The sequence below is a fragment of the Danio aesculapii genome, chromosome 25, assembly GCF_903798145.1.
Source record: "Danio aesculapii chromosome 25, fDanAes4.1, whole genome shotgun sequence".
In the NCBI taxonomy this organism is placed as follows: domain Eukaryota; kingdom Metazoa; phylum Chordata; class Actinopteri; order Cypriniformes; family Danionidae; genus Danio; species Danio aesculapii.
The window spans coordinates 29,630,343-29,645,059 of NC_079459.1; the positions used below are offsets into that span (position 1 = coordinate 29,630,343).

The following is a 14,717-nucleotide window of genomic DNA, read 5'->3' on the forward strand; positions in this document are numbered from 1 at the left end:
CCCTGTTTTTCCCCCTCACAATAATAATTTCCCTCTATCACTGATACTCAACTTCTCCTTCCCAGCATTGGCTGTTGCTGTTATACTGTCTGCTCAAGTTTTCATTTTTCTTTGCCATAGGGCACTTGCACACTAAAGTTATGCTCTGTCATAATCTGTTTTCAATGGGGATATTGTTTTGCAAGGATGCTATAATGAAGGGCCTCTTTCGACCTAAAGAACCCAGTTCTAGACATCTGTACACCAATAAAAAGGTACTACTAGTTTAAATTAATGTGCACTTTCTCAAAATGCATTCCTCTCTATAAATATTAAAACAAAAACACTCCATCAGAGCTTTCTTTAGTGTGCAAGCTCCCGTTGCACCCTGTCTACAGTGGAAGCCCAGTGGATACAGTGTGTCCAAGTTGCTTCAGGAACATTTACATCCATTGGTATAGCACTGTACTCTATGTTAGTTGCTGATCATGTCTGGTGTAGACACGGTGTTTAAGAGTGAGTGAAATGGCTTGTTTGTACTTTTGTAATAATGCTGTTGCTTCAGTTGCAGCTTTTTATTTCTGCTTTGTTTAATATTGCTTTGGCTGACCCTATCATTAACCCTTCCCCTTGAAAGAGTGACAATACTAGCACCTTTTACCTCAAAAAAGCTGTGTAATGCTAAATCGAGCTCAGACGAATTTAGTTATTATTTACGACTCGCCCTATTGCAATTCTAAACTTGTATACCTGACTTCAGTGTCTCACAAAATCCATACGATGACAGAAACGGAACAATAGATTCTCCAAATGGATCCATGAATGGATTCATGTCTGTGTGTTCTGCTAAAAAAGTAAGACAGATTTGGAATGATGCAATTTGTGACAGGATTTTTGGGGACAATGAACTTGTAACAAGGATGAGCCTTCAAGGTCCACTGAGTTTAGCTGCCACTCATGCACACTTCTCGTTTTCCAAGATTTTTTGGCATTCTAAATTCAAGTGATTGTCACTGGCAATGAGGAGAGTGAATGTGCAAAATCCCTCCCTGATGTTAAATGGCGCTTAATGAAAAACAGACATACACCAGAACACAAGGTGGCGCTGCACAGCTTTATGGTTCTGACATTAGCTTGTTGCACAAAAGAAGTCACTTTCATGCTTTGTCCTTGTGCATTTATTATGTAAGCTACTGTTTAACCTCCACTACAGCACACAAACACCTGGACAAAAGTTTGCCGGAACTTTTTAGTAACAAAACAATCAAGATGTGTGATAAGTATTCGTGCAAATTATCCCTGTGTGCATGGCCCTTAATCAAATCTGAACAAGTTAAGCATGGCCTAGATCCCCGGTGCCCATACACGGTCCTGAAGGGCCGTAGTCCTGCATATTCTAGTTTCAACCCCAATAAACACTCCTGAACCAGCTAATCAAGCTCTTTCCAGGTATACTAGAAACTTTCAGGCAGGTGTGTTGAAGGAAGTTGGAGCTAAACTATGCAGGGCATTGGCCCTCCAGGAACGAGTTTGGGCACCCCTGGTCTAGATTATTCTTAGGATAAATGCAGGTGAGTTTGACCTGCTAGGTTGAATTTAAGCACTGCAGGAAGGTGAACTTCGAAGGCCCATCCTTTGGTTTAGGGGTTTGAGCTCTGCACATTTCATCCACTTTCATGAAATTCACCAAGTGTGAACCAGAGCTCAGTCTTGGCATTACTTAAGGCTGAGGTTACCTCTTAACAACAACAAAAAATGCATGGATGTTAAGGGCATGACAACAAAGTGGCTTTCGTGATCATTCTACCTGTACCTGCATTGTCATCCAACACGCCTTCCACTACTACACAGGTTCGACCAAAACCACCCACTCCCATCAATGTGCCCATCGCTCCAGCTCCTCCTCCCATGGTGGCGGCTCCTCTAATCCAGCGACCCCTGATGCTCACCACCAAACTGACGTCATCTCTACCCGCCTCTGCTGGGCCCATCCATCAGGTGCGCATTGTGAACGGACAGCAGTGCACAACCATCGATAAGACCACGACCACAGTCACAGGCACCACGCAACTCACAGGCATTGTCATCAGCCCTGCCCAGACACTTCAGATCAGCAATCTTAACTCAGACTTGAAGGTGAGAGTACTTATTAGGTTGGGTTTTATGAAGCCAATCACTGGCATGTATTCTGAGAATGCAGTGGAAAACATTTTGAACACTTAACTACCTTTACTCTTTTCCACATTATACTTTAAAATACTTCTCTTCAGACAGGATGGCCTGGAAGATACCTATTTAGCTTTATAACAAATGCTGTTAAAAAGCTCTTACGAGGTTACTGGCTGCTAGCTGAACCCCCAAAATACAAGAATGGAATCAGACATTCAGATAATCTGAGTGATTTACTTGTTTCTTGTTCTTTATGCCAGACTGTGAAACCACAGGGAGGACCAGAACAGGTGGTCATAAAAACCCCACCTTCATCCTCTCCTCCTCTTCCTCCTCCTCCTCCTCCAGCTAAGGTCAAACGAGAGGAAAGCCCACAGGTACTGCTCACCTTCACCATTAAATTTGGTCAATTCTATCTGAAGATTAACCTATGATTTTTTCTTTCTTCCTTTGCTGTTTCCATCAGAAACTTGCCTTTATGGTGTCTCTTGGGTTGGTCACACATGATCATCTTGAAGGTAAGTGCCACTGGGATTAACACTGGCCTATGGGTTTAGTAGGATAGAATATTTTGTAACCAAAAATCTTTCCCTTCAGAGATTCAGAGTAGAAGACAAGAACGTAAAAGAAGAACAACGGCCAACCCAGTGTACAGTGGAGCAGTGTTTGAACCAGAGGTACAGATAAATCCTATATGGTTCCCTGCTACATCTGGTCTTTTTTTTTTTTTAATTATATAAGACTTTTTTACTGCATGGTACGGCGCGTTTCAATTTGGTATGGCTCACTTTTGGGGAGTTTTCCACTGCATTCTGTACCTAGTACCTGGTACTTTTTAGTACTACCTTGGATGAGGTTCCAAGGAAGCTCTACCATTTCCAAAACATGATGTATGTACACTGCTGATCACTAATTGGTCCAAGAGAATCATCTCTACCAGCGTCATTGAAGTCAGCAAACCCGCTATATTTAAATAGTCAAAAGCAGCCACCGCTATATTGTTGGTTTGCATAACTAAAAAATTTTTATACCAAGAGAAATAAAAAGACACCTGAAATGGAAGCATGCTGGTCAGTAGAAGAGGTCAAGATGTTCCTCTCATTGGTAGCCGAAGAGCAAATTAATTAAAAGCTGGATGGGATGGCCTGAAATGAACAGTCACTGCATTAGAGGCAGTGCAACTATAACAATAATCCCATCCGCTTTATCCACTTTAACACTGCACATTTTCAGAAATATGCTCATTTTACAACTGCCCTAGAGTTAAAGAGTTGAGTTTTACTTATTTTGAGTTCATTCAGTCAATCTCAGTGTCTAGCGGGAACATTTTAGCTTGGTATAAATCATTGAATCAAATTAGGTATAAGGAATTAGGTAACAGTGCTGCATAATATCATTGCGCCTGCTGCAGCATTAGTATGGCAGCAATGTCCTTGATTATTATGCCAGAATGAGAGTGTAGTTACTAGAAATATTGACCTAGAAAAAAGAAACTTTTCTGTTTTCTGTCTTAGTACTTGATGACTACAGAAGAGACTAACTTTAAATAGGATAATTATCGAAATCTGATCCTATGATTTATGCTAAGCTAAGCCAAAAGTGTTGGCCACAAGACCCGGAGTGGCTAAATGGATGGAACTTTAAAGGGCACCTATTGTGAAAAATCTACTTTTCAAGCTGTTTGAACAGACATATGTAGGCATAGTGTGTAGACCGTCAGTCCTTTTTTTTTTTCAATTTAACAACATGAAAACGGTGGACCAATCGAAGCAGTTTTGAGACCAACCGCAACTTGACATAGAAGTGCGGTCCCCTCGCCCACCACTGTATGATGTGCGTGTCTGTTGTGCCGTGTCGCAGTTCTGAGCGGCACATCCAGTGCCTCAGTTGAAGTTAATTCAATGTGCGTGGTTATTAGTCTCTGTGTACAAGCTCGGAACTTTAAACTAGCACACAGTTGGCTGTAAAACTATACAGACACAAATGATTTTGTAGTCTCTGCTTGGTTTGTGTCCGAGTCGTACATGTACGGCTGAATGCTGATCCCCTCACTAATGTTGCTTCTCTCTGTCTGCATGTCTGTTGCCAAACACAGAGCGGGGGAGCTATTGGCTCCGCCCCCTTTTTACAGTGGGCGTCTAAACTAATTTTCATGTAAAGCAACACATCCCTAAAACAGCGACCTGTGTACACGCCCCCAAAATGACACTTTTTAACACATTTTAATAAAAAAATCTGAATAGTGTTTTGAACTGAACCTAAACCGGCGCACTCAGAAGAACCATAATATTAATATTAAATCTTAAAAAAGGGGTAAACTATGTGCCCTTTAAGGGAGTTGTAAAATGATCCTATTTGCAAAATGCAGTGTGATCCTTTAAGCCATAGGTCTCAAACTCGATTCCTGGAGGGCGGCAGCTCTGCACTTCCAACCCTAATCAAACACAGCCAGGGACGGACTGGCTTTAATGAGCACGGGGATGTATCCGACGCTACTTCACCCCCCGCTCCTCTCTTTGGCATCACCTCCAATAACTTATCCTGGGTGATAATGATGTCCCAGTCTGCACCTGAACACAGCTGATCCAAATAACTAAACTGTTCAAGACTGCTATAGACCATTAAGCAGGTGTGAGTTGGAGTGGTTGAAGCTAAACTATGAAGAGCTCCAGGAATTGAGTTTGAGACCATTGCTTTAAGCATTACTAAACTGCAGTGGAAATGCAAAACGAGCCAAGCAAAACTGAACCAAAGTGAGCCGTACCGTACAGAACAGTGGTGAAGCAGCTTTAGATTATTCTCCCACCTCCTCTAACAGTCTGACTTCTCTTGTATATCTCAGAGGAAAAAGAGTGCTGTCACTTACTTGAATACTCCACTGCACCAAGGCACCAGGAAGAGAGGTCTGTACCTACCTGTCTTAGTGGCTTAAGTTGATGTATTGTAGCCCTGCTTCTTCTATGTACCACCTAACTGACACCAAATAGACATCTCTCTGCTTTCTCTTGCATTTCTGCTTTGTATCGCTGGTTTGGTCTGCAGTCCTACAGCTGTGCAGTAGATCTAAGATGACATGCGGTATGTTTTATAGGCTTAGAGATGTGGTTGAGGAGTTGTACAATTTTGTTTAGTTTTCACAAGACTTGTTAACATTTAATTGAAGTCTTAGGTGTGCTTCACTTCAGATTTGAGTTTCTTGTTTGCTCTTTGCATTTGTTCAGAGTAACCGGTTACTTGCTCTTGAATTCCAGAGTGATGCTTTATCATAATAGATGTAGCTGGATTTGTTCTTGGAAAACTTGACTTGGTCTTCACCCCAAATACTTAAGCTCTGCCTTGAAAGTCATTAGCTTGGACTTTGACTCCATCTTAGTGTTGAATAGCTGTATTGGAGCTTCAAGGCTTGACCTAGGACATTACCTACAATACGTTATAAACATTCAAGTCTGTTGCATTCATTTTGGTTCAGTTCTAAGATATTTTTCTGTGATGAATCCAGTGACCGCAATCTTGTTGATCCAGTCCTGAACTATGACGCCTTGAGTTTGTGACTTGCTACTAAATGCTGACTTGGATGTGCAAGTTTTTCTGAGTTTTTCCTGTTGGTCTTCTGCTACTTTTTTCATGTTAGCATTACTGGCTATATATATACTTTAGCCTGTTTTAGAGAGCAGGACACATTGCTTACATGTTCCTCTAGGTGTCACCTGCAAAGAAACGCATAAAAGATTTGAGATTAGATGTGCTTGTGGCTTTGGCTTAGATTTCACTCTTTTTCTCTTTCTTTTGCTTGTTGCTTCTCAAATTCCCTGCATGCTGCTGTGTTCGTCTGTTGCACTAACTGCTTTTTGTGACCCTCCCTTCCATTTCTCCTTCGCTCTCTCCCTCCTTTCCTTTGTTTCCATGCTAGCCAATGAGGATCCCCTCTCTAAGGTATGTTGCAACCAGAATATGCCATTATTTATTTCATCTTTGTGTTTTTTTCTTTCTTTTCCCTTTTTCCTCCTCCTCCATTTTTCTGTTTCTTTTGGTTTTGTTTTGGGTTTTTTTGGTTTGTTTTTCTTTTCTTGTCTGTCTCATTTCACTCAGGTCGCCCTCCCAAATACAGCACCACAACTACCACCACCACCACCAACAGCAGCACGGCGGTGCCGGAGCTGGGCTGCAACCCCCTGCTCTCCCCCACCAGCAGCCTTCCCGCCTCCCCAGCCCCTGAACGGCCTGACACGGGGGGCTTTCCCCTCTCTGTCCACCCTCATTCTGTCCCCCAGCCCAGCCCCAGCTCCGGGGATGTAAGTAGCCACCTGCCAGGTCTGGATGACCATGTTGTTGACAGCCCCAGTTTTATTATTGTTCTAGTTTTTAAAATCACAGGCTGCCCTTAGCCCCCCCCCCCCCAAAGCCCTTCACTGCATTTATCCTGTACACTACAAAGTGTACCGGAGCAAGGTAAAGAGTCAAGCAATCCACCATGGAAAGAGAAAGATTGACCACACCAGCACTGTCATTCATGTTTATTTGTTGTATTTGTTGAAATTGAGCCAGCAGTCTTACAAAGTGAACAGTCTTTCTCTACTTTCCACACAAATATTAGGCCTGAAGTAATTATAATAGAATTAAGTTCTGATATGTTTTACCAGTGATTAATGTAGGCCCCAGTTATAATAATGATGATAATATCCAATTAAATATCCAGTGCCTTGATTAAAGTGAAAAATCCAGTCACCTGTGAGCCACTAGACCAATATCTCCAATCAGCAGTCAGTTCCTGTTCTCCCCGCCCTTCCCACTATCATCTGATTGGTCCAGACCAGAAGGGGGCGGTGGTACTGACACCTGCCGTTCTTCCCGACAGGGAGACATCCATGAGGATTTCTGCACTGTGTGCAGACGCAGTGGGCAGTTGCTCATGTGTGACACATGTTCGCGCGTCTACCACCTCGACTGCTTGGACCCACCCCTCAAAAACATTCCCAAAGGCATGTGGATCTGTCCTAAATGTCAAGACCAGGTAAATAATAGCAGCACAATGAGCCTTTGACTCCCAGGCTAGCCAGTGATGTCTCCTGTTAACTGGAATTCAGTCCTTTCTAGCACACACACTGTTTTATAATTAGAAATGGGAGATCAACTGAGAGATCAAACTCCCCTTTCCCTGCAAAAATGAAGTGTACATTTTTCCCCCTTTACACATAGTGAGTTTCTTCAGGCGTTAAGGCTGTTTCGTGCTTTGTAAGCTCTCACATGGTTCGGTATTGATTGTGCCTTTTTTTCCACCCATCATGTAAGTGTAAGACAGCATCCAGCACTCCCATTGAAGTTATGTTGTTCATCACTGTTGCCATACACAATTGATCTCAGTTTCTCTCATGGCTTTTCAGAGGTCTAGTGTGCACAGCACTGGTCTGTTATTGAGAGAGTTTCTTTTACAGATTCTGAAGAAGGAAGAGGCCATTCCCTGGCCAGGTACCCTAGCAATCGTCCATTCCTATATTGCCTACAAAGAAGGTATAGATTTTTTTTTCAGTTGTTGAACTTTGTACCCCATTTCAACTACCTCTATAATCAATCAAATTCATGAGACTAGTGTAGGATATGTGTTATATGTGTTTTGTGCCTGTCCAAATAGCAAAAGAAGAAGAGAAGCAGAAGCTAATGAAATGGAGTGCTGAACTAAAGCTGGAACGGGAGCAACTAGAACAGAGAGTGAAACAGCTCAGCAACTCTATAACAGTGAGTTATTTATTTATTTTCCTGAAGCTTTTCCAGATGCAAGATTATACCATTGTACAACATCTCTAGGAGTCTTTGTCTCAGAAAACCAATTTTAAGCCAAACGTCACACTTGAAGTGCAGCTTAATATTTTCCATTCTGGCTACAAAAAATAAAGTGGGAGATAGGGCTGCACGATTAATTGGTGATTTTCATTTTGGCAGTAGCCATAGTTTATTGACAAGCTACCCAATAAAATTGCAATCCTAAAATCGGAAATAATTATTGTTATTGACTACTGTCACTTCTTAGTAAACCACCTATGGAGAAGATTTACTACTGATCATAGAGCCGTGTTTCTCTGACAAAATGCACATAAGAATCACATCTTTTGTTGAATCATGATTTCAGTTAATCGTGCAGCCCTACTGGGAGGTCCTTATACTATGTATTTGGGATCAGAACAAGAAAATGAAGCTTATGTTTGCCTTTAAAATGGTTTTTCTGAGACTGATATCATTAAACAACTTAGTTCTTTTAATATTATTATTCCCAACATTAATTTTACACTATGTTATGCTTGTTTAATGCTGCATTCCCATTATTCAACAGAAATGCATGGAGACAAAGAACAGCATACTTGCCCGTCAGAAGGACATGCAGGCCTCTCTGGAAAAAGTGAAACACTTGGTCCGCCTAATCCAGAGCTTTAACTTGACTCAGCCCATGGAGACAGAAACCCTTAAGAATTCCAAACAGGACTGCACAGAGTCAGGAAACATCAAAGACTCAAAGGACACTACACAAGTGTGTGTACTAGAGAGTCCCACCGAGCCTAGTGTGCAAGTACCAGCAGCCGTAGCAGTGCCCGAAGTGAAGGCAGAGCCAGAGGTCGGGGAAATGGCAGAGCCAGCAACGGCAGTCACACCTGAGGCTGTATCAGGTGAATCGGGAGTTAGTGTCCTTGAAGTGCCCAAAACCACAGTTGATGAGGACAAGATGGATACAGCAAAAACTGTGGAGCCTGCGGAGTCACCTCAGGTCAGAGATGTAAAGACTAATGGAGGAACGGACTGTGTTTGTACTGGGTTGAACCCAGAGGAGGAGAGTACCGTCAATGCCGTGGACTCAGAGAACATCCCTCCTATTGACAGCAGTTGTGCAGAGGATGCCGGGAAGATGGAAGTGGAGCAGCAGGAAGATGGAAGTCATGGCATGAACACCAACAACGGCAAAACCTCAGAACCTTCGCAGCAGGCTTTGCCAGCCCCTCTAAGCAGCGTGGACAACCCCAAATAGTTCTCAGCCTCACCCCAAACACACCTACATCACCAAAACATTTAAACAGATTTCCTATTGCACCTTGGACTGGTGCACAAAGTTGCCAATCTATACGTATATATATATATATATATATATTATACATATATATTATCTATATCCAAATAAATGTTGTCTTTTTTATTTTATTTTATTTCTTTCTTAATGCATATGATAAAACTGTGTCAACAGTACTTCTACATCCAAGGCAAACTAGTCTTGGTCCTTGTAGACCAATAGAGCCCAAGCTTGTGGGTTGAAGGGGGACTTATGAAAGAGTGTCATGCCAATTATTAGATTATTATATATATATATATAAAAGATAAATATTAGTTTATTGATAGGAATAATAATGATGGTGATAAAGATGGATGATTTATCAGATCAGACCAGTGTGTGCCTCCAGTATGGGGTTTGTTTCATAGGTTGTCTTAGTTGTCTTCACTCCGGGAGGAGAAAGACAGGGCAAACATGTCCAAAGACTGCATGAATATGCCCACACCCTGTGCACCTCTAGCCAGGCCTGAGAGGACCTGCAAAACCAAAACCTTCTCTTTCCAAACAAGACTTTAAAACAAACAAAAAAAAACCTGATGCATCAGTATTCGCCAGTGACGAGGCATAGGCTTTGAATCCTGTTGCTGGTGTAAGTTTAGACTAAATCAGGACTTGGCCAGGACTGCCTATAGCAACCCCTCTAATTTTTCTCCTCCACTCTACATCTCGTCTGCATTTCCCAGTTAGCAGTAGAAGCGTCCCGTCTCCAAGTCATCTCAGGCTAATCAGCGGTAGAGTGCATGGCAAAGCCTCTCAAGATCTTTGACAAAGGGCTGGAAGAGAACGCTACACCAGAAGTCACATCTCGGTAACTGCAACAAATCATGCGTGGTAGATTAGTCTGAAAAGTGGTGTCGGTCCCGTGTATTGAATGAGTCTTGTACTAAAGTCTGTGTGTGCGTGTGTGTGTGTGTGTACTCGATGCTGTTGTGGATTTTTTTTTTTTTTTTTTTTAAGAAAATATATTCAGGTCTTCCTAGTCTTCATTGAAAAATAAGTGCTTTTCTGTTTCATGAAACAGTCATTTGTTATAAATGGTGTTTAAAAATGGCATGAATTATGCAAGCAGCTTTCTCGATCTCGGAGATGCACATTGCATAATGACTGTCTGTTTTTGTTTGAATCCCGAACTGCCAAATGCTTTTTTTTTGTAATCCTTAATAATGGAAATCTCCTCTTACAGTGTGTTTAGTCCAGAATATAATGGGCTAGTCCCATCCCCATTTTTCCCCCATCGTTTGTTTGTTTCTCCCTTGGACAAACAATAATGACTAAGTCACAATTTGCTGTCTTAAACTTAAGGGTTTGATGTATGAGCCAAATTGAGTAATAAGGAAATGACAGAAAACCCTTAATTAAAGCACAAGCTTTATTGCAGATAACTAAAGCAAACGCACTAAGAACTTCTTTCGAGCAAATCTTTTCAAAAGCGCTTAAATCTTTTCTGTTTTTACAGTGCTTGCCAACAAAACATCATGTATAAAGGAAAATGGTGGCCAGTTGGTGGCAAACATCGTGGAAAGCACTGTTTAGTTCCGACTTCTGCTGTTTTTTGTTTGTGTGCTGGCTTGTCCTTGTGTTATCTTAACCTGTTCCAGGAAATGTAAAGTCTTAACAGTAATGCACGGCTGGCACCTTTTTTGTGTTTATTCCAGGCCATTCCAAAACAGCATATCTCTTTTACCTTTGTGATGACAGCCGCCCTGGCTAAGGTTGAACAAATGACGCATATCAAATTCAGTGTAACTGCTTGGGACAAATTTTTAAGTGCTTAATTTTTACTATACGATGTATACAATAGTGCATATTTATTGAAGATTTCACACGGACGATGCATAATTCTGACTGTTTCACCACGAGAGATAACCTTACCATAAGGTGGACTGACCTTTACCTTATTGTCTTTTTTTTATGATGGATTTGTTTTGTTTAGTGGGGATTTCATGGCTTTAAAACCAATTTGTTGTTGTTACAGAATGGGGTTTTGGCTATATCAACAATGTGCTGCAATTTCTCACAATTTACTGTGAAAATTCACATACTTATCCTTAATACATTCCCATAATGCCCTGTTGCCCTTTGAGCCAGCATTGGGTAATGATGGACAAACATTCATATCATGGCGACCATTATTGTGGCATACAGACATGAATATATAAGGCCTTCCAGAAATCACCGTTGTCAGTCTAGAGAATATTTAAAGAAGAATACTTTTATTTCTTCCTGTACAGGTGCCCAGAGTGCCTTCAACTTTTTACATACTGAATTTAATCTCCTAGCTCACCTATGTATTTTCCCCAAAATATCCAGAAAGAAACTGGTCACATTTCTCTGTAAGACATCCCGCGATTAGAAGCACATTTGTTGTAATTTCATTGGGTAAAGTGAACTGGATGTAGTGATGTGTTTGTGTTGGTCTGGTCATGTCTGTCGTTACTAAACCTAGTTATATCAGCTGTGAAGTTCAAGAGCCCCTGTAGAGTAGGCTGTATTTAAGGAGTTGCCTTGCTTTTTGTTTTTTTTAACACTGAACAAATATTAGCGATTGCACAAAATTGGTCTGTACAAAGAGAGTTGTTCCTAATAATGGGTTATGAATTAATTAATTGGTTTAATGGACCACTCAATGCCAGCTAAAAAGTGCATTTTTGGATTGACATTCATTGGAAAAAGTTCTGGAAGTTTAGAAAGTCCTGTCTTTATGCACTTTTTATAGGAATGTCCTAAGTATTACCCCAAAATACTTAAGTGTCTGCTCATTTTTTAATTATTTGTGTGTGTGTAAAATTCTTTGTGTTATCACATTAACAGGACTGTTCAGGCCAGTGGCTCTTCTAACGTCATACGTAACACTCTGCTCTTAAAAAAAGACATGCACCCTTTCTTATTCACTTCATTTTTCTTCATCTCTACTTGAGTCACTGTTTTCTGGACTTGTACCTGAATCAGGTATTTCGATTTCAGCCTTGACTTGAATTTAGCAAGGCTGAACAGATCAAAGAAAACCCTGCTTGGTTAAGACTCAAACCCCCAGAACTCCACCTGTCCTATCAGTTCAACGAACGACAAACGAAAACAAAGCATGCCTTCTTATGCAAATTTTTATATAAGTTTTGTCAGACTTTTTAAATATGCATTTAGTTTTGCGTTTCTTTTGTAAAGATTTTTACGTGAACTTTCTGTGTCACTTTCCTTTTTACATGTCTGGCGAAGACGATGCCAAAACGAAACAGTATACATATGTACATCTATTGCATTTTCTTTCCATTGTCGTTTAAATTATGAACAATAGACACTTTCACGTCTGTAGAAGGTAGTTCATTCGTGTACAGATACAGATGAGGATTATTTGCTGGCCACTGTTTTGGCGTTTTAGCAGTGTATGAATCTCATGGACCGTTACTTTCATTCAAGTCTGCCTTTGCTAGCACACCATGCTGAATGTTATCGATATCTCGGGGGGGGTCGTGGGTGGGCTGGTGTTTTGGTTGTTGGCGGGGCCTATTTCCATTGGTTGAGAAGATGTTTATGGTCTTATCTTGGAGAATGCATGTAATGTGTTGTGGGTGGGCCATTTAGAAAGAAGAAGGGGAGGGAACTTCAGAAAGCCACGCATTCAAGTTCTTAAGTCAGTATACCCAAAGAGACTGCATTTTTGCTATTAGGAAGCCTTTTTATATGCATTCCAGATACATATCATTGAGACTTGTTTGTTTTTTCCCCCGTCATGATTGATTTCTGCTCTATCTTATGGCTTTGACATGTGAGAAATGCTTTGAGCTTGGTTTTGAAAGGCTTTTTTGGAGGTTGCGGTGTACATTTTATGCATAGAACTGAAACATTTTCAGACCCATTCCAGCCGTTTCATCCTGTCACCTTAATAGTGTGTAGATCATCCATATTTTTTATGGTGCATCATAATTCCACAGTGACAGATGGAAGTCATTGTAGTTTCAATGTAGTTTCTGTTCACTTTTCATACTATTTACTCAGTCATGATTGTGGCCTTCTTGTACTGTTGATGCATTTCATTTCTATTGTCGTGACTTCCCTGGTGTTGTGCACTGTGTGAATGAGTGTGTGTTTGAAGAGATGTGTGTGTGAGCGTTACCTCATCTGTCCAATTGGAAAACATTTTTGTTTACGCGTGCAAAAAATATAAAAATCCTTAAAAAAAAAAAAAAAAAAATCTTCCACTTGATGAAACACAACAGGATACATTGTAGCGACGGTTATCTAAAACAAAAAAAAAGAAATAAGTTCACCCGGTGTGCTGAACTACGTGTAAATGGTTTATTACACAATATGAATATTTGTAAAATTGTTTGTATTTTTTCATAATGATTTTAAAAAGGAGTGTGTTTATTTTTTGACTTTTTTCTGTTACAGAGCTCTCTCTTTCTCTCTCTCTCTCTCTCTTCAGTCTTTTTTCTCCTTGTTTGTCCGCCTGACATTGTGAGTGAGTCAGTTGGTTCTTACCTCTCCTGTATTGAGCCTGTGATGAGTCCTTTGTATGCAGTGTTTTGAAAATACTGTAGGGAACATGGGAAGAAATTGATATTAGGAGCATTTGATCAATTTGTATTTATTTATTTTATCATTTTGTTAATAAATTGATAAAGAATACTTGCCTCCTGTTTGTGTTGAATTCTGCTTTATGTAATTGTCCATGTAGCATTTGGCTGGATCCAGGTTAGCCTTAAATGCTACTACACTGTAAAAAAAAAAATCCTGGTCGCCTTAAAGTTTTAAGCTAAATCAAATTAACCTTATGAGTTCATTGAACTTATATTGTGTTAAACTGGCTTTGCATAACTTACAAAATTAAGTTAGATCATGATTACCTTAGTTTAAACTTAAGGTTTACCTTTTAGTTACAATGAACTAAAAACATATGCTGTCATGACTAATTGATCATATAATTTTTTTTTACAGCGTGAACACTGTGCTTTAAGGACATTTATCACTAGGATGCCGTTTTTTTTTTTTTTTTTTTTTTTTTTTTACAACTAGCCAATTTAAAATGAAAGATGTGTGTGCCTTAAAGAAAATTATATGTTTGCTATTGTAAACAATACAAATTATCTTTTAATTGATTTTTGACCACAAATTCATTGATTCATTTTCTTTTCGGCTTAGTCCCATTATTAATCTGGGGTCGCCACAGCGGAATAACCCGCCAACTTATTCAGCATATGTTTTACGCAGCGGATGCCCTTCCAGCTGCAACCCATCACTGGGAAACATCCATACACATTCACACTTACACTACGGACAATTTAGCTTATGCAGTTCACATGTACTGCATGTCTTTGGATTTGTGGGGGAAACCCACGCCAACACGGGGAGAACATGCAAACTTCACACAGAAACGCCAACTGACCCAGCCGAGGCTCGAACCAGGGACCATATTCCTGTAAGGCGATTCTGCTACCCAGTGTGCCACCGTGACGCCCTTACAGGTTTTTAAACTGTTAAA

The 14,717-nt window shown here is 40.5% G+C and overlaps 1 protein-coding gene across 7 annotated transcripts in view; it reads left to right on the plus strand.

The window, feature by feature from the left end:
* Positions 1-13,867, plus strand: part of phf21ab (PHD finger protein 21Ab) — a 42,740-nt gene extending 28,873 nt beyond the window's left edge. For 5 of the 7 annotated variants that reach the window (XM_056451714.1, XM_056451718.1, XM_056451717.1 and 2 more), the window contains 10 exons: positions 1,831-2,115; positions 2,409-2,525; positions 2,615-2,666; positions 2,746-2,825; positions 4,991-5,051; positions 6,238-6,440; positions 7,004-7,159; positions 7,581-7,656; positions 7,778-7,881; positions 8,474-13,867. In XM_056451714.1, the coding sequence (XP_056307689.1) occupies positions 1,831-2,115; positions 2,409-2,525; positions 2,615-2,666; positions 2,746-2,825; positions 4,991-5,051; positions 6,238-6,440; positions 7,004-7,159; positions 7,581-7,656; positions 7,778-7,881; positions 8,474-9,160 (1,821 nt within the window). In that variant the 3' untranslated portion in view covers positions 9,161-13,867. Of the gene's footprint in view, positions 1-1,830; positions 2,116-2,408; positions 2,526-2,614; positions 2,667-2,745; positions 2,826-4,990; positions 5,052-6,058; positions 6,082-6,237; positions 6,441-7,003; positions 7,160-7,580; positions 7,657-7,777; positions 7,882-8,473 lie in introns of all 7 variants that reach the window. The other 2 variants (XM_056451721.1, XM_056451720.1) reach the window with 2 other exon arrangements.
* Positions 13,868-14,717: the final 850 nt, after the last annotated feature.